Consider the following 19,867-nt stretch of genomic DNA (forward strand, 5'->3'; position numbering starts at 1 on the left):
GAACACATCTTCTCCCCAGAATATTGTCTCACTGGTTAGGAACACATCTTCTCCCCAGAATATTGTCTCACTGGTTAGGAACACATCTTCTCCCCAGAATATTGTCTCACTGGTTAGGAACACATCTTCTCCCCAGAATATTGTCTCACTGGTTAGGAACACATCTTCTCCCCAGAATATTGTCTCACTGGTTAGGAACACATCTTCTCCCCAGAATATTGTCTCACTGGTTAGGAACACATCTTCTCCCCAGAATATTGTCTCACTGGCTAGGAACACATCTTCTTCCCAGAATATTGTCTCACTGGTTAGGAACACATCTTCTCCCCAGAATATTGTCTCACTGGTTAGGAACACATCTTCTCCCCAGAATATTGTCTCACTGGTTAGGAACACATCTTCTCCCCAGAATATTGTCTCACTGGTTAGGAACACATCTTCTCCCCAGAATATTGTCTCACTGGTTAGGAACACATCTTCTCCCCAGAATATTGTCTCACTGGTTAGGAACACATCTTCTCCCCAGAACATTGTCTCACTGGTTAGGAACACATCTTCTCCCCAAAACATTGTCTCACTGGTTAGGAACACATCTTCTCCCCAGAATATTGTCTCACTGGTTAGGAACACATCTTCTCCCCAGAATATTGTCTCACTGGTTAGGAACACATCTTCTCCCCAGAACATTGGTTTGTTGTGTTCCCGAACATCGAAGCAACATTATTATTTCCTAAATACAAAGCGCAAACTGGTACAACTTCTGGTGCAAACCTTCAAGAGCAAGAATCTTTCACGCTATTGAATATGGTATTTGTTCACTATACAGCATCTTCATACCAACCAGGGATATTGACAGAGAGCAAAGATGACTCAACCAAAAGCTTTTGGTTTCCATCTAGTGGTCATTAAGGCTAAAGCACAGCAAGTTCTTACTGCTCTCCAGGTTTAGACCAGCATGCCTAAAATGGCATTCCTCTTCTTGCCCAGATGATAGAAAGTATCTAATTTCAACTGTTGGCTCATATACATTGCAAATAAGAAGTTGACAACAGAACAAGCCAGGCTTCAGTTGTTGAACGTTGATATGTTAACTGAATGGGCTCCTAAAAAAAATTAAAAAACAACTGCGGTTGTTGAGTGGAACACTGACCTTTCTATGCCATGCGGCGAGCGTTCACACGCGTATCGTTAGTGTCTTGCTGCTGCTTCCAACTGCCTATTGTACTCCACACTCTCACCTATCAGATGACAGGGAGCTGCGTACGTCTCTCTCTTAGTGTAGTCTACCTGGTCGCCACGTGGCAGCTGCTATAAGACTTCACACCAGGGCCCAAAGGGACCATAAGAGGCAAACTGATCTCTTTGGCTCTCACCTGAACAGAGCTGTTAAGATGCTACACAAGGCCATCTCTCCAAGTGACTAATTGGTCACACTTAAGCCAGTCCTTACGCATGAGCAGCTATTGTGGTGCCTGCTGTATGTGTGGATGTATTGACTGTGTTCTTAGACATGTAACAACAACAACATGTGGTTGATTTAGAGTTCTATTGTAACTTATCAGAGAGGAATAGGCAGTATTAGGTGGCACCACTTTGATGAGAAGTTATTGGAGCACAATGGTAGGAAGGGCATTTTAGGGACATCATGTGTTTTAATTAAACTTCAGGGCAGTCATGGGTTAAATAATTTAAACATTTACTGGCAAAAAATGTTTTACTTCAGTGGCAATGACATTTCAAATATAATTAAGACAAAGGAAATCCATATATATATACACAGGATTACAAAACTTAATCTTAACACATTCTAAAGTACAAAAAGTATCAAAACAGTTAGCTTATTGATTTGATCACATTCTATTTATATGCAGATTTAGACTTTTGGTTTTTTCTTCCTCTTTTCTTCTTGGGGGTTGAGGACTCCTTGTTGCAACACTCACAAACCCAGCAACCTGAGGAGAAAAACGATGTGGACCAGCTGTAATACGTAACATCAACCCAAAGGCTAGAAAACAGACTGCATTGTGGGATCCATCAGACTAAAAGGCATTTAAGACCAGCACTTTCTGACATTTGATTTCAACACTTCTAAAGCATTTTGACCAGATTCCGAACATTAACTTTCTGGTGTTTCATTTGCAGCAACGCTAATTATAGCAAGTTGAGGTAACACACAACCCTTCTTGACTGCACAAAAAAAAATCTTAAATGCCAGTCTTGGAAAACTCTAAAAACAGATTTCTAATTTAGCATTATTCACCAAGTTCAGATGGCTATGCAAATTAATGTTATTTTCACATAAAACCAGAAATTCAAATCACCCCAAAACTCCATAAAAGACTACATCAGCTACAATGAGAGAGAAAGACAGAGATTCTTTTTTTTATACCCTCCCCCTTCCATCCTTCAAGTAATCACTGATCTAATACATATTGATAGGCGTAAGCAACAATTCCATCACAAAGGTTTCACCAAGGAAAGAAGGAATGATACATCCTTAAAGTTTTTGAACAGACCCAGAGCGAGAGCTCACCTAGAGGGATGGAGTCCAGGCCCACGCAGAAGGAGTGGAAGCCCCGGTCACACGTGTCACAGAACATCATCTCCTCCTCGTGGTGGGGATGCTTACACACCGTGCACGTCTTACACTCCATGCACTGCCACGGGTAGGTCTTAATCAGACCCACCAGCTCCTCACTCATGTCCAGGCATGATGGGTGAGCTGGGACGGACACAAACACACACACAGACAAACGCTCACACCACAGCACTTCTCCAAAACACACTGTATAATTCCAATTTGTGATCCCAACAATTCAGATTAAGTTCTGTTGCTCATATCTTAGCGGCGTTATGGTCATTATGAACAAGCCTGTGCAATTTGTCAGTTTTAATTAAAAAAAACAAGCAGTTCCACTTACCACTGTTCTTGCACTGTGAGCAGTGAATGAGAGCTTCTGGCTTTCCTTCTTTGTTGGACTCCTTACCCTTCTGGCAAATGCCACAAATAGCATTGGGCATGACCTTAGGCTGCAAGGACAGAACAATGCTATCATGTTTAGCAACAAGGCCTAGTGCACCATGTGACACAGGGCTTCTGGGCAACACACATTATACAAGGTGTTAAATCCTAAAAGGCCTGATAGGAGGTATATATTAATTTACTCACAATAGATCCAATCCTGTTAGGTGCTTCTTACTTCACAACCCCAAACAAGAATGACTAGGAAAAGCCTTGTCATTTTTAAGAACCTCCCACAAACCCTTTCTAGTCATGGGGAATGGGAGTCTATGATTCTCAGATCTCAAAATCTCCAAAAGGCAAACACCAAGAGGTCAAGCTGATTTAAGATCCATTTGGATGTGCCACGGTGTCCCCCACAGCTGCTCATAACAGGTTAAACAGTTGAATGTCCCTCCGGTAGACGCCGAGCTGTTTCCACACATTGTGTGGTCCCACATTTATAAAAAGGTAGTTAGCCAAAGTGATTTCTGACGGGAGGAAAACTCTTTCCCTGCAGGTATTTCATTACATGACCTCATTACAGTCTCTGTGCTGCTAACACAATCAAAACATCTCTGTAGTCTATTTGTTTGAAATTTTTATTTCAATGGTGAACTGTGTCTAAAGACTGACAAAGGTTTTCCTACATAAAGAGTATTGGATTAGATAAGAACAGTAAAAGCCTTTCTAAAACAAACAACGAAACCTGTGGGAGGGTGAACCGGAGGTTAGAGACACACAGTTGAGTTAATAAAAGGACAGCTAATTTAGCTGGCACCCTTTCCACAGAAAGAGGGGTGCCAGCTAAACTAGGAGAAATATTTATCCAAAGGAAGGTATGACACCTTTGCCATTACACTCAAATAAAAAATGTAAGACATGACATTCTAAGAGAGAGAAGTGTACAAGTCAGGAACAAATTGAACACAAACTGTACCTACTTAGGCAGACAGTCTGCACAAATATTGGGAATGACAAGTGTGCAATCAGTTAGGAGGATATAGCCCATGAGTATGAAGTAGGTTTCTATGTGTTCGTGGAAATATAATCAGTTTTCAAAATGTCAAACGTTTGGTGTTGCCATCCTGAAATGTTTCCTTTGACTGGTGCAAAACAAGAAGAAAAGGCTACATATTTTCTGTTAGGCTTCAGATGGCTACCTGAACTCTTAACTTGCATTAAAATGATAATAAAGTCAACTTTAAGGCCATGTTATCTATAGCTAGGTAATTATTCTGCAAGTACTGTATTGACTTTAGCCTTAAATTCAATGAGCGCCGATATTAGAAAGTTAGTGATAAATTCCGAACACATCTAAGATATATAGTTTATTTGTATGCATTACATGCCAACAATAAATGAAAAGTAAGTAGTGAAACATTTTTAAACTTCTAAGTAAAAAGTACTCAAAGTAAATGATTCAAATTCCCTTTGGAAACATGCTGATTGGAAAGTTAACAGAAAAATCAATCCCTGTGGAAAGTTATGAACACTCCACAGCAATCAATGACCAAAGATCAAATCATGATGTAGTGTAGTAATACCAGTCATGCCACATTTGGGCTTACTGCTCTTGCTGTCATTTTTAGCAAACTAACTTTTATTAATCTCCCATGTAGCCTTGCAGTAAGACAGAGCGTAAATTGCCAGAAGGTTGATCATGTTGATCCCAGAAAAGCCATACTCCTAACTGAACACAACAATAACTTTCAGAGGCAATCGAAAGTAAAAAAAAAAAAGCCAACATAGAGAAAGTGTATTAACAGGCCTCTGGCACAGTAACATTGTGTTCTCCAGTCTCAAACAAAGAACAGTATGTAAGGTTATTTCAAACAACCGTAGAATACTGCATTAAAAGTATTGACAACTTGAAATATAAAACGTTCAAAACACTCAAGTATTACCGTAGTTGAAGTGCTACTACTAAATCAAATGGATGCATCTTATAAAGTCTGTATCATAACAAGAAATACTGTATGTTGTTTAAAAACAATTAATCTAGCAGCCAAATATATCTGCTCACATGTCTCAAAGGGATAGTTCATCCAAATGACATATTGGTTTCCTTACCCTGTAAACAGTCTATGGACAAGGTATGACAACAATCCATGCTTTGGTTTCGTTTCCAAAGGAACCGTTTCCAAATGCTAATGTTTAAGCATTTGTGACACAAAGTTGCTTCAAGTCATGGGACTGATATTAGCATTTTTTCACACATCACGCCCAAATCATCCAAAAGTATCAGAAATGTATTGTGAAGTTCCATGAAGTCACTTATAAATTATTTGAACATGAAAAAGCTAATAAAATCGGTCCCCTGACTTTAAATGGATATGTGCCACAAATGCTAAAATCTGGAAACAATACCATGGAAACTAAACCAAAGCACGGATCGCTGTCATACCTTGTCCATATACTGCTTACAGGGTAAGGAAACCAATGTCATTTTGTAATTTGGGTGAACTATCCCTTTAATTAGTATGTTGCCAAGTAGACAGAAAAGAGGTATATTAAGACATTCAAAGAATACGGTGAAAAATGTACAAGTCTTCAGGACCAATCGAAAGTGCTGTGAAGAAAAAGTTCCAGATGTGAAAGAACTACTCCAAACTGTTATTGCTTATAAAGTCTGATATGGAACCATCAGTGTTTCAACCAATGATGTATATAGACCCTGGATTGCTGATGCTATGTTTTGGCCAATGAGAGGCTTTGAAGTCACCAGTCAACCATATTGGCACTGCCCAGAAGAAGCAGTCTTCCATAGGAATTCCACAGTATTTCAATTAAAATGTTTCAAGGACAAAATTACATGTAAATATGTTGTTGTTGTAGTAGCAGGGACAGTAACAGTACTTTCGCAAAATAATACCTTAAAGCTAGAATCCTTAGTAGATACATCAATTTTGGGATTTAAATTAATGATCTATACCCATTGATTCTTGAAGAATATAATTTATAAATGCCTCATGAGCTTAGTTCAACTGTTGTACACCATCAATACCCAAAATAGAAGCTTGTTAACTCCAATGTTTGTAAACAAAGTAAATTGTAAACAAAGTAACTGTGACCAAGAGACTGAAAAACAGCTTCTATCTCAAGGCCATCAGACAGTTAAAAAGCCATCACTAGCCGGGTACCACCCGGTTACTCAATCCTGCACCTTAGAGGATCCTGCCCTATAAACATAGACATGGAATCCCTGGTCACTTTAATAATGTTTACATACTGTATTCTATTCTACTGTATTTTAGTCAATGCCACTCCGACATTGCTTGTCGTAATATGTATATATTTCTTAATTCCATTATTTTACTTTTAGATGTGTGTATTGTTAATTATTACTGCATTGTTGGAGTTAGGAACACAAGCATTTCACTACTCCTGCAATAACATCTGCTAAATATGTGTATGTGACCAATACAATTTGACTTGAACACTGTATAGCCTCAAAATGGTTAAAACTATACGTTTGGTATAATGGATGGTTAGTCCTTGCATCCATAGTTCTGTCTATGAATTTGAGAGTGGTTACATTTCTCCAGGCCCATCCCTCAGATTTTTACCAAAACAGAGACGGGGTGTATGTTTATTTATTGTTTCAATTAAGGATTCTAGCTTTAAGGACAATGTTTTTATACTTATTTTTATGTTAAGTCATCTAGTGTATATACTGTTTTAACCATATGGTTGATCTAGAACCATCAGTATTTTAACCATATGATTGATATGGAACCATCAGTAGCAAACTGGACCAAGTGAAAGAGGGAAGGCAGAACAAGTCCACAGACTTGAGTGTTGCCCCAAATAAGAACTATTGCCACCTGGTGGAGTGTATGTGTGAGGAGTGACAGGGCCAGAAAAACAAAGGAGAGTCTCTCTATTGAAAGTGCTGAAGAAGCTGGAAGGGGTAGTAAAGAAGGGGAAAGGGAAGTGCTGTTGGAGAAAGTCAGGGGCTTTTTTCTTCTACCTTGTACCCAGGGACAGATTTGTGTTGGTTGGGGCGTGGGGTGGCATCTTTAGCCGGGGTGGTAGTCCTGTCCTTGGCCTTGCCCTTTGACTGCACTCCACTGTCCTGACTGTCCCCATCTGAGGTGTTTCCAGATGAGCTGTCCTGTAGACACAATTCAGTTCTTACTATTCAAGCAAGCTGCAAAAGAGCTTACATTGAATCAACTTACAGAGCATCTCTAGGCATTTACTGTTAATACAATACAACATGTCTTCGCATCTCTAGCTCTGAAATCAAGTGAATTGTGTAAAACCAGTTCAAGGATCCAGTTCCTTACTGAATTTTTCTTGCCCTCTTCTCCCTTGTTGTCATCTGCATCGTCCGAGTCCCCATCACTGTCCAGGGCAGGCAGCTCCGGGTCCAGGGGGGGCTCGAACAGGGCTGTGTTCAGGGGCAAGTAGCGCAGCTCGTTGGGAGAGTACCTGTATCAAACACAGGAACATCAATTTATCAGCTACTCAAATATCTTTAGAGGTCAAGACCTGCATTCATGAGACTAGTTTTTTGGTTAGTGAACCTTACCTTTTGTAGTAGTCCTGGAACTGCCCAGGGATGAGGGCCACTGGATAGGGTCCAGTCTTGGTTCTCTCTGGAGGAAGGACTTTATACCTCCCTTGGGGTACTTGGATAATCTGTTAGAAAGTTAGTTGAAACTTTTACTCCTTCAATTGCACGTTCAACTCCACATAGATAATACAGTTTATGAATGTACCGATCAACACTGAGTGTACAAAACATTAGGAACACCTTCCTAATATTGAGTTACACCCCCTTTTCCCCTCAGAACAGTCTCAATCTGTCGGGCATGGACTCCACAAACTGTCGAAAATGTTCCACAGAGTTGCCGGCCCATGTTGACTCCAATGATTCCCACAGTTGTGTCAAGTTGGTAGGATGTCCTTTGGGTGGTGGACCATTCTTGAAACACACGGGAAACTGTTGAGTGTGAAAAATCCAGCAGCATTGCAGTTGACACAAACCAGTGTGCCTGGTACCTGCTACCATACCCTGTTCAAAGGCTCTTAAATATTTTGTCTAGTCCATTCACCCTCTGAATGGCACACATACACAATCCATGTCTCAATTGTGTCAAGGCTTAAAAATCCTTCTTCAACATGTCTCCTCCCCTTCATCTGCACTGATTGAAGTGGATTTAACAAGTGACAACAATAAGGGATTATAGCTTTCACCTGGATTCACCTGGTTAGTCTATGTCCAGGAAAGAGCAAGTGTTCCTAATGCCTTGTACACTCAGTGGATCTACTCAAACATGGCAAGTGAGTTCTTATAAACACAAAAGACTAATGGAGCTATATGTCTTTTTTCAAGGAATTAACGTACGTGTGTCTGAAGGTCAAAATAGGCCCTTCTCTCTTCCATCCTTTCCCTGTTGAAGTTACTGTTGAACTCAGCAGCTTTCTTGGCAGCTTTCTGTATGTACTCTGGCACTTTACTGGCTTCAACCTTCTGAGGCTTTTGTTGCTGCATTTTCTAGGAGATAAATTTTTTTGAATAAAAACTTACCAACAACATATTGAATAACCATGTAAACTTTAAATGAAAATACAGTTCAGGAAAATACAGTTCAGGCATTTGGGGTCACTTAGAAATGTCCTTGTTTTTGGTCACATTAGATGTCGAGAGTCTATATACCAGCATTCCCCATGTGGGGGGGCTGGCAGCCCTAGCTCACTATTTGGGAGACAGAGATACTAACGAATATCCACCAACAAACTTTATTCTAGAGCTGGCTGAATATGTTTTGACGTATAACTATTTCAGGTTTGATGATGAATACTACCTCCAAACGAATGGAACATCGATGGGCTCCACATTCGCTCCGAGCTATGCTAACCTTTATGTGGGTCTTTTTGAACGTTTTGTTAATAATGAAAACGAAAATCCATCTTTGAATAAAGTCCTGAAGTGGTATCGATATATTGAAAACATTTTTTGCATATAGGAAGGAACGGAAAAAGAGCTGTCAGACTTCAATGACATTGACCCCAATCTCAAATTCACTATTGAACGTGACACTCAACGTGTTCATTATCTCGATACGTGGATTGAGAAATCAAATGGAACCCTGTTTACAACTCTGTATAGAAAAGAAACGGACAGCAATACTCTATTACAGGGTGACAGCTTCCATCCTGAGCCATTAAAGAGGACTTCCAAGAAGACAGTTTTTCAGACTGCGCCGTGTATACCACTCCACAGAGGATTATCTAGAAAAAGCAGCGGAGATGCACGTTAGGTTTCTAAGAGGCTATTCGCCACAGTGTGTGGATGAAGCTCTTAATTTGGCATTGGGAAAAAAACACAAGATGAACTGCTACAAAAAAGACCCGCTAAAGAACACTCCGTAATGTTCACAACAACGTACTTTGAACTCGCGAAAAGTGGAAGATGCGGTCAAAAAACACTGGCATATTTTATCATCGGACCCAGTTTTGGCGGCTGAATTTAAAAATCCACCACTTATTGTGTATAGGAGAGGTCGCAATTTACACGATAAATTGGTTCATGCCAACTGCCACCAAAAAAGAAAATCAGCCAGGTTATTTTACACCCTCTTCCAAATGGTAGCTATAAATGCAGAGGATGCGCACAGTACAGCAATATAATGAAGTGTGAATATTCCTGCCACCCACATACAGGAAAACGGTTCCAAATAAATTACATTATTAGGTCCTCCACCACCCATGTTATTTACATTATTAAAATGTCCATGTGGGCTGTGCTATGTAGGTAAAACCTCTCGTTCTCTCAAACAGAGAATATGTGAATATAAAGTTCAATTAGGAGAAACGACAGGGATTATCCAGTCGCAGTACATTTTAATGATCTAAAACATGACATTTCTACCTTTAGATTTGAGGCATAGAGAAAGTTAAGATATCAGACATGGGAGGTGATATAAATAATACTCTGAGCAAAAGAGAATGTTTTGTGATTTTCACCCTCCAGACATTATTTCCTAAAGGTCTTAATGATGAAATGCCTACATGTGTTATGTTGTAAATTTGAATATGAATTATGCCCCTATTTCAGATTACTCTGATGTTTTTCGTACGATGTACCCAATGATTAATGGAAACTTGCTCAGTAGGTCTTTGTCCTCATTGTGGTTTAACAGACGTGTTTAATACGTCTTATTTACCCACTTTATTTTAATATTTATGAAATGCATATTGTTATATTTGGTAGCACTTATTTGTTTTCCTTCGCCTCCAACCCCTTTCATTGCATGGAACGGATGTGGGTGGGGCTAGGTCTACATAAGGGTGGAATTGTTTTTTAACTCACAAAAGCTCTGACGAAGGCCGTGAGGCCGTTACGTAAGCTTATTAAAGATCAGTGATACTATCAAGAGCTGTGTGCAGTTTCCTTTTTCCCTCATCTTGTTTTTGAAAGAAAAGCTAATTTTTTGTCCATTAAAATAGCATCAAATTGATCAGAAATACAGTGTAGACATTGTCAATGTTGTAAATGACTATTGTAGCTGGAAACGGCTGATTTTTTAATGGAATATCTACATAGGCCCATTATCAGCAACCATCACCCTTGGCAGGTTCATTAAATAGTACCCGCAAAACACCAATCTCAACATCAACAGTGAAGAGGCGACTCCGGGATGCTGTCCTTCTAGGCAGAGTTCCTCTGTCCAGTGTCTGTGTTCTTTTGCACATCTTAATCTTTTCTTTTTATTGGCCAGTCTGAGATTTGGCTTTTTCTTTGCAACTCTGCCTAGAAGGCCAGCACCCCAGAGTCGCCTCTTCACTGTTGACGTTGAGATTGGTGTTTTGCGGGTACTATTTAATGAAGCTGCCAGTGGAGGACTTGTGAGGCATCTGTTTTTCAAACTAGACACTCTAATGTACTTGTCCTCTTGCTCAGTTGTGCACCGGGGCCTCCCACTCCTCTTTCTATTCTGGTTAGAGACAGTTTGCGCTGTTCTGTGAAGGGAGTATTACACAGCGTTGTACGAGATCTTCAGTTTCTTGGCAATTTCTCACATGGAATAGCCTTCATCTCTCAGAACAAGAATAGACTGACGAGTTTCAGAAGAAAGTTATTGGTTTCCGTCCATTTTAAGCCTGTAATGGAACACACAAATGCTGATGCTCCAGATACTCAACTAGTCTAAAGAAGGACAGTTTTATTGCTTCATTAATCATGACAACAGTCTTCAGCTGTGCTAACATAATTGCAAACGGGTTTTCTAATGATCAATTAGCGTTTTAAAATGATAAACTTGGATTAGCTAACACAACGTGCCATTGGAACACAGGAGTGATGGTTGCTGATAATGGGCCTCTGTACACCTATGTAGATATTCCATAAAAATAAAAAAGATCTGCCATTTCCAGCTACAATATCCATTTACAACATGAACAATGTCTACACTGTATTTCTGATCAATTTGATGTTATTTTAATGGACAAAAAAAAGCTTTTCTTTCAAAAACAAGGACATTTCTAAGTGACCCCAAACTTTTGAACGGTAGAGTATACAAAAAATAAATTGGACTTGAGTTCCCCAAATATTATTTATTTTTATATAAAAAAAATATTTGGGGAACTCAAGTCCAAGACTTCTGTAACAAGATCTAGAAATCAGCAAACACAAAGCTAACTTCGCATCAATTAAAATGTGTCAATGTTGCTGAGCATACTAACTTTAGTAATACTCACTGAACTGAGAGTACTAACGTTAGTGGTACTCTGAACAGAGTACTAACATAGTGATACTCTCTGAACAGAGTGCTTACAGAGTACTCTTCTGTTATCCTCTGGCGCTCCCTCTCTTGGAGGATGACAGAATACTCAGCATGTTTTCCTGGGTACTCCTTGATCATCAAATCAATGACTTCATCACTTCGTAAAGCAGTCAAGCCTGGAAAACAATATTCACAATTAATTATGGTATCCACGAGTAGCCTAATTCCCCAAAACAACTCTTGGGAAGGCTTGAGGCCCTGGTGGTTTATGCTGAACTCTAAGCTCTTCCTGATTATGCAACAATTCCATGTTTTTCACTTCTCACCCAAGGTGCACTGTGTCTCTGTGATGACATTTTGCTCCCTCAGATATAGCTTCTCCTTGTGGGAGAGGTCTCTCCTTTCCAAATCTAAAAGAAGAATTTATTGATTGAGTTGATTAGGTAATTAAAAGTAGTAGACTGCTCCAGCCAGAGACAACATTAATGATTGAGGATAAAAACAAATCAAACCTGGAGGCTTATTTCCATTGAGATAAGGCGTGGTTAGTCAGAGATTGACCAGTATGATCTACAGATAGGCTATAACAAGACTATTAGCCTAATCATCAAATTGACACGCAATGATCCTACTACACCATACAAGCCGAACATTCAGTCACATTACCTGGATATTTTCGCTTAAATGAAGTGACTCCCAGATATTCACTGACTTGTTCTTGTAACATATAGTACTCCCCACTACCGTCTGATGGCCACCTGTACTCGGTCAGATTTTCTGCTGAGAAGTATGTGGGCCTGGGGAAACACATATGACTGAAAGGTTAAGAGCAGGGTAGAAGTATTAAGCCTGTTTGAAAGACGGACTAAATGTTATTGGACACGTAGGCTGCGTTTAGACAAGCAGCCCAATTATGATATTTTTGACCAAGCAGATCTGATGTGAAATTATCTGATTTATCAAAAGACCAATTAGTGGAAAAAATATCAGAATTGCGTGTTTGTAATGGGGATTGGACATGGTCTATTAGGAAGTAGTGATGAAAATATTTCAAACTACGCCTTCAGATACGAACTGACCACATACCCAAGTTCCTGGCAGGAGGTGTCGCAACTTCTGGAACTGTCACCTGAACCCATGCGCTGTCTTTTTGGAGCTTGACTGCCATCATTGGACACTTCCTCGATGTCATCCTAAAATGATAGCCAATACAGTTAGGATACACAAAACACCTGAACTATTACTACTTGTTAAAGTTAATAGTTTTCTCCAAAAATAATGTTTTGGGGACGTTTTCAGATCTCAAGGGGTGAGTTAATTTCCTCTGTTGTGTCGATCCAGCAAGCACCATTCCCCCTCTCATTAGATAAAGCTGGCCTAGAGGTAGCCTGATTGCCTTCCACTGTGTACAGCAAAAGGCATGCACACTTACATAGAAACCCCTAAACATCGCTTGTTTGTCACAAATGTTGAATAAAATTATATTTCAACTTACTCTGCCGATTGTCCATGGGGTTGGTCCTTCAGCTGGTCAAAACGTAAGACAAAATATCCACAGGAAATCATTATTAAACGAATTCAAAATGCGAGTTTGTGGCAAACAAGTTTTGTTTGCTTATGACACAATGCACAAGATGGAAGTACATGCACGCGACAAATGCATACTAACCGAAGTATTGGAGGTGTTTACATGGTTTTGCTTATGTGCCATGGCACAAAGTCGGGTAAATAACACTTTCCTGCGGATATTTTGTCTCTAATTTCGACCAAATGAAGTACCAACAGCACAGGAAGAGTAAATTCAAATGTACTTGTATTAAACATTCTGCATTGTAACCCCATCCCTGGGTCTCTCCTATTTTCAGTTCACTACAGCTAACGTTAGCTGCAAAAAACACTCAAACGGGACTGTTTTATCTCCATCTCTTCATTCAACGACTCAATCATGGACACTCTGACAGTTGTAGTTCGTTCACGTGATGTATTGTTGTCCCTACCTTCTTGCCCTTGCTGTTGTCTGTGCCCAATAATGTTTCTACCATGTTTTGTGCTGCTGCATTGTGTTGCTACCATGCTGTGTTGTCATGTGTTGCTGCCATGCTATGTTGTTGTCTTATGTCTCTTTATGTAGTGGTGTGGTGTCTCTTGTCGTGATGTGTGTTTTGTCCTATATATTTAATCCCAGCCCCCGTCAGCGCAGGAGGACTTTTGCTTTTTGGTAGGTCGTCATTGTAAGTAATCATTTGTTCTTAACTGACTTGTCTAGTTAAATAAAAAATAAAGGACACTTCAAGTTTTTGCTGTGTTTTGTTTCAGACTGTATACCAATACTTGTTATCACAACCTGATTTAGGCATTCCTAGAGGCAAAACAGAGAGCATTGGATTTGGACTGTGGTCTAACAACACATGCACGATGTAAACAAAAACAATGAACAGAGGTAAAGACAGTTTCAGGTTGGATATTCGCCAGATATTCGCCTGTAGTTTTCCTTACGTCCACCAACAGCAGTTAGGGACCGTCAACATAGTGACAAATCACATTTTTCAAATTTCAATAGCTCTTTAACCATTACTCCTAAAAAAAACTTTCAAAACTGGTTGTAGCTAACGCGATGGCATAGACACACAATCTGATTTACGTCTCGCACCATTCTAAATTATTTATTTACATTTTTGAATTTCAATAGCTCATTGGTCATATGACCTACTGACTTCAAACAAGGTTCAGAATGTCCACTGACTACCCTTCTATATTACGCACCCTTTAGCTTGTCCATTTTCATCTCACAAGATTTTACATACATTTTTCCAAATGTAAAACTTCAATAGCTCCATGGTCATGTGACCTACTGACTTCAAACAAGTTTCAGAGTGTCCACTCAGTGGGCCTACACATTGCACACCCTTTAGTTTGTCCATTTTCATCTCACGATTTTACATGAATTTTAAAAATTTTAACATGTCAATAGCTCCTTGGTCATGTGACCTTATGATCTCAAAAAAGGTTTGGAATGTCCACTGACTATGCCTTCATAATCGCACACTTTGATGTTTGTCTACTTTCATCTCATGCTATTAAGACCTAAATCTGTAAGCCTGAGACCCACACTCAGAAGTCATTTGGAGAAAAAGAGTGTATCTGACTGATAGAGTAGTTAACAGTGATTACTATTATCTGTCTGACCCCCTTGTACCCTCAAACCCTTCCAGGACATTACAATCTCACATCGCAGGACATTTGATGGTCCCTAGACTCCTTTCTAACAGTCCTCAAGCTTCAATAGGATAGTCAATGACTGTGTAACGGTTGAAATTCAGAGTTAACGTTATCATTTTAGTAAGTCTTATGGTCGGGCATAAAATGTTGTCTCCAGTTTCTTGCTTTCTCAGGTCCTGCTGAGTGGACGGTATTGATGCCTTTTCAGTCTAGCTCCAGTCAGGTGTCATTATGTTATAAGCACCACCCCAACCCACTCCCATTTCATAACACCCTCTCACCTTCTACCATTTGTCTACACTCCAAGAACCATGAGAGCCCTCTAGCTGTAGACGCCCCAAGAACCATGACAACTGAGATTCCCATATCCATAGCCTTCTTAGCTTGTAGGTCTAAAAGCATTATTGTCCTTACTTTGTTGAAATATCAAAGACTAAGCTTATTGTGTGACTCTGGTAAGTCATTTCAAAAATGTATACTACTAACTAGTTTTGTTTATTTTGACTATGCAGCATAAAAATCTTCATGGGAGCTGAAAAACACTTTCACAGCTGTATGTTAATAAAGAAATACTACAGCTCAGTGCAATGGTAAATGTTAAGTCAGCTGTGGGATATGGACAGTAGAGGGGGACTTTTCTTTTGATGAGGGTCAGAGCACTGGAGAATAACTTGGTTCTGGTCCAGATGTACCGGACTCATTTGCCTGAGGGTGGCCTCTAAAATAGAAAATAAAGTTATGTTTGCTTGTACACTGGTCATCCTTATGCACTCCATGCAATACTTGCTGTTGTTTGTAATAGTTATTGTCATGTTTTTGTCCACATTTGTTTGGAAATACGTATAACTGTCCTTTGTCGTTGGCATACAGCTGCATGGTACTGTGACATTAGTTGTCATGTTGTCCATTAAGCTGGTCACAGCGCTGTGGCGAAGAAACAATTGCAAGGTGGTGGTTGCTGTTGTGAGGTCTACAGACAAAAAGTCCTCTTTCCTTCTCCATCATTCAGTTTAAAACTCTGCAGCCCCACAAATGCTTGTGGGTGAGGTAATAAATAGTCATAACATGACAATAAACATTTTTTTAAATCACAATTTTAAAATAGTGTAAAAAATGTCATACAGTAGGAAGGATGAACATAGAAGTACATTAGATGTGCACCTAACCAAGTCTAAGGACATGTAATATCCTTATGTAGATAACTGGAATTGGAGTTGAATGTTTCTGATGCCGTACACTTGAATATTTATGGCCCTTATGTCACTTCAAAGTAAATAGTGAAGATGTGTCATCACGTAAACACAGTATTGTCAGCAATAAGACACTGACTACATAACACCTTATGTATGATACTTAATCTCCCTAACAAGGCATATATACAGTTGAAGTCGGAAGTTTACATACACCTCAGCCTAATACATTTAAACTCAGTTTTTCACAATTCCTGACATTTAATCCTAGTAAAAAGTCCCTGTCTTAGGTCAGTTAGGATCACCACTTTATTTTAAGAATGTGAAATGTCAGAATAATAGTAGAGAGAATGATTTATTTCAGCTTTTATTTCTTTCATCACATTCCCAGTTAGTCAGAAGCTTACATACACTCAATTAGTATTTGGTAGCATTCCCATTAAATTGTTTTACTTGGGTCAAACGTTGCTGGTAGCCTTCCACAAGCTTCACACAATAAGTTGGGTGAATTTTGGCCCAGTCCTCCTGACAGAGCTGGTGTAACTGAGTCAGGTTTATAGGCCTCCTTGCTCGCACACACTTTTTCAGTTCTGCCCACAAATGTTCTATAGGATTGAGGTCAGGGCTTTGTGAAGGCCACTCCAATACCTTGACTTTGTTGTCCTTAAGCCATTTTGCCACAACTTTGGAAGTATGCTTGGGGTCATTGTCTATTTGGAAGACGAATTTGCGACCAAGCTTTAAATTCCTTACTGATGTCTTGAGATGTCGCTTCAATATATCCACATAATAGATGGCATCATGAGGAAGGAAAATTGTGTGAAGTGCACCAGTCCCTCCTGCAGCAAAGCACCCCCACAAGCTTGCAAGCCTCCCCCCTTTTCCTCCAAACATAACGATGGTCATTATGGCCAAAAAGTTCTATTTTTGTTTCATCAGACCAGAGGACATTTCTCCAAAAAGTATGATATTTGTCCCCAAGTGGAGTTGCAAACCGTAGTCTGGATTTTTAAAATGGTGGTTTTAGAGCAGTGGCTTCTTCCTTGCTGAGCGGCCTTTCAGGTTATGTCGATATAGGACTCGTTTTACTGTGGATATAGATACTTCTGTACCCGTTTCCTCCAGCATCTTCACAAGGTCCTTTGCTGTTGTTCTGGGAATGATTTGCACTTTTTGCACCAAAGTACGTTCATCTCTAGGAGACAGAACCCGTCTCCTTCCTGAGTGGTATGATGGCTGCGTGGTCCCATGGCGTTTATACTTGCGTAATATTGTTTGTACAGATGAACGTGGTATCTTCAGGCGTTTGGAAATTGCTCCCAAGGATGAACCAGACTTGTGGAGGGCTACAATTTTTTTGAGGTCTTGGCTGATTTCTTTTGATTTTCCCATGATGTCACGCAAAGAGCTACTGAGTTTGAAGGTAGGCCTTGAAATATATCCACAGGTACAGGTCAAATTGTCAATTAGCCTATCAGAAGCTTCTAAAGCCATGACATCATTTTCTGGAATTTTCCAAGCTGTTTAAAGGCACAGTCAACTTAGTGTATGTAGTTGTGTGGGACAGCCATATGTTCAGTTCATGCCTATGATTTCAGAGTTCAACAAAGCCAACAACTGCTTCATGTGTGCCACTGATAAAGAACCTGGATGTGGCCCAAAGACTGACTGGGTTAGTAACTTTATTTAACATGTTTATAATCTTTTGACAACAGTGACAGCATGTAAGACAATCTATGATATAACAATGGATGGCTAATTCGTCATACTGCATTCATATTTGATATTATTTATAACGTGTTACGCTTTGTTTTGTTTTAGATTGAATGTTTTGCATGCCAACGGTGGTTCCAAGGAATGAAGACAAAAGAGTTCAACAGAGTAAAGAACACAAACTGGAAGTGCTGTCTTTGTTGTTGAAAATGTATGCTATACCCCATCCACACTGAAGAGGCTCTGAAATGTACATCAACCAGGGATAAAGAGAAAGTTACCACTGAAATGTTTCGTACTTATTTGAAGTAAAGTGTCTGTTGACATGTTGGAAAAGATGAAAGGTATACAATTTCTGTTTAATTTGTCAATATTAAATATTTATTCATTGATTTACTGGCCACCATTACTGTGGTTACATGTTCAGTATATGTATTGACCAGCAAACCCACTGCAGCCTACCTTACTAGCTCACTCTCATCCCTGCTTTGGACAATGAACAGCATGAATCTCGTACTTTGCCCTTTATGGTTGATAGTAACGATGAAAGGAGATATTATCTGTCTCTCTCCTATTGTGTACCGCTGTTAAATACTGTGGGAAAATATTTTAAAAAACAGGGAAAATAAGTACTTAGAACTACCAATTATTATAGATAAATATTAAAGAAAATGGTAAACACAACACTGGACTGAACCCCCTAATTGTCAAACTAATATTCATGTACAACAATATAGAAGATACATGACTAGAGGTTATGCAATATGGGTGTATATCCACTGCACGCTTCTTAGGTGTGTAATTGACATGACCAAGGAGCTATTGAAATTTAAAACTATGAAAAATGTACATTACACCGAGTGATTTTACAGTACACAAACAAGAGTGTGCAATATAGAAGGGTAGTCAGTGTACATTATGCACCTTGTTTGAGTCAAGTACGTCACATGACTAAGGAGCTATTGAAATTCAAAAATGTAAATATATAACTAATTCAACTAGGAATACAGAATGCTGCTCACATTTCCACATGTTTATTAGCTTTGGAAAGCGAATTAATGTCCTAATCGTGAAAATAATTCCTGTGCAATGTTGTGCGCAATTTTTCCAACATCATGACACTTATTTGGAGGTTTGAAAGCACGAATATCCAACTTGAAACTGTCTTTACCTCAGTAAACAATGATACGCTGACACTACTAAACAGCTAACGTTACCGTAGTTAACTGCCTAGATGCTATGCTAGCTAAGTAACTTCAAGTAACGTTATGGATGGCTGGCTAGCTAGTAACGTAAACTGTCTAGTCGTTAACTAACGACGACACAAAAGTTAGAACACATCGACCCACAACAGCTAGATTGCTATCAGTTGTATTTAACTAGCGAAACGGCAGTAGGTTGAATTAAACAGTTGTGTTGTCAGCTAACTAACGTTAACTACCTTAGCCTGTTGTGTCTTCAACACAATATGTATGTGGCCAGCAATGTGTAACGTTATACTAGTATTTCTGATCCGATATCTTTGCCAAGTTTACCTTTACAGACTGAGCTCCCGGGGTTGCAGGGTTGCTATCGCAAGGTCTGGTTGGGAGAACAGTAGCCATGTTTAGCGGTTACTGTGCTGCTAGCTTCAGAGATGCACACTAGGGTAATAATGTTACCGACTGGAAACAGAGACAAGGAACAAATCTTCAAGTGGCGGTAAAGCAAGTCTTTGGATGGGGAATACAGTACATGTTTGCCAACATTGGCTACGTCGTACAAATTCATGAAAATAAAATGTTGCTTTTAGGTGTTCATTTAAGGGTTCGGCACAAGGTTTGCAGTGTGGTTGAGGTTATGTTTAAAATATGAATTTGAGAAAATAAATTTTATTAATTAGCGGGGTTTATCCATAATTATGACTTGATGATTTGGTAACTAGTGACAACCAAGTATGGGTAACGGCACACGCGGAAAGTGGGCGTGGCGAAATAAGTGGGTGCATCATCAGCGCTCTGTGATTG

General features: G+C 39.5%; 1 protein-coding gene across 1 annotated transcript; it reads right to left on the reverse strand.

Annotated features, from left to right (window-relative positions):
• Positions 1-1,617: 1,617 nt before the first annotated feature.
• LOC120046823 (PHD finger protein 10-like) lies at positions 1,618-19,552 on the reverse strand. The gene is made up of 12 exons (XM_038992361.1): positions 19,397-19,552; positions 12,826-12,932; positions 12,406-12,536; positions 12,066-12,149; positions 11,791-11,915; positions 8,358-8,507; positions 7,539-7,648; positions 7,294-7,438; positions 6,975-7,118; positions 2,922-3,030; positions 2,534-2,722; positions 1,618-1,952 (listed from the first exon to the last, which is right to left on the reverse strand). Exons 1-12 carry the CDS (start codon positions 19,463-19,465, stop codon positions 1,858-1,860), a joined length of 1,458 nt encoding a protein of 485 aa, XP_038848289.1. The 5' UTR covers positions 19,466-19,552; the 3' UTR covers positions 1,618-1,857.
• Between the last annotated feature and the right edge of the window lie 315 nt (positions 19,553-19,867).

The sequence above is a fragment of the Salvelinus namaycush genome, chromosome 4 (genome assembly GCF_016432855.1).
Source record: "Salvelinus namaycush isolate Seneca chromosome 4, SaNama_1.0, whole genome shotgun sequence".
Lineage (NCBI taxonomy): Eukaryota > Metazoa > Chordata > Actinopteri > Salmoniformes > Salmonidae > Salvelinus > Salvelinus namaycush.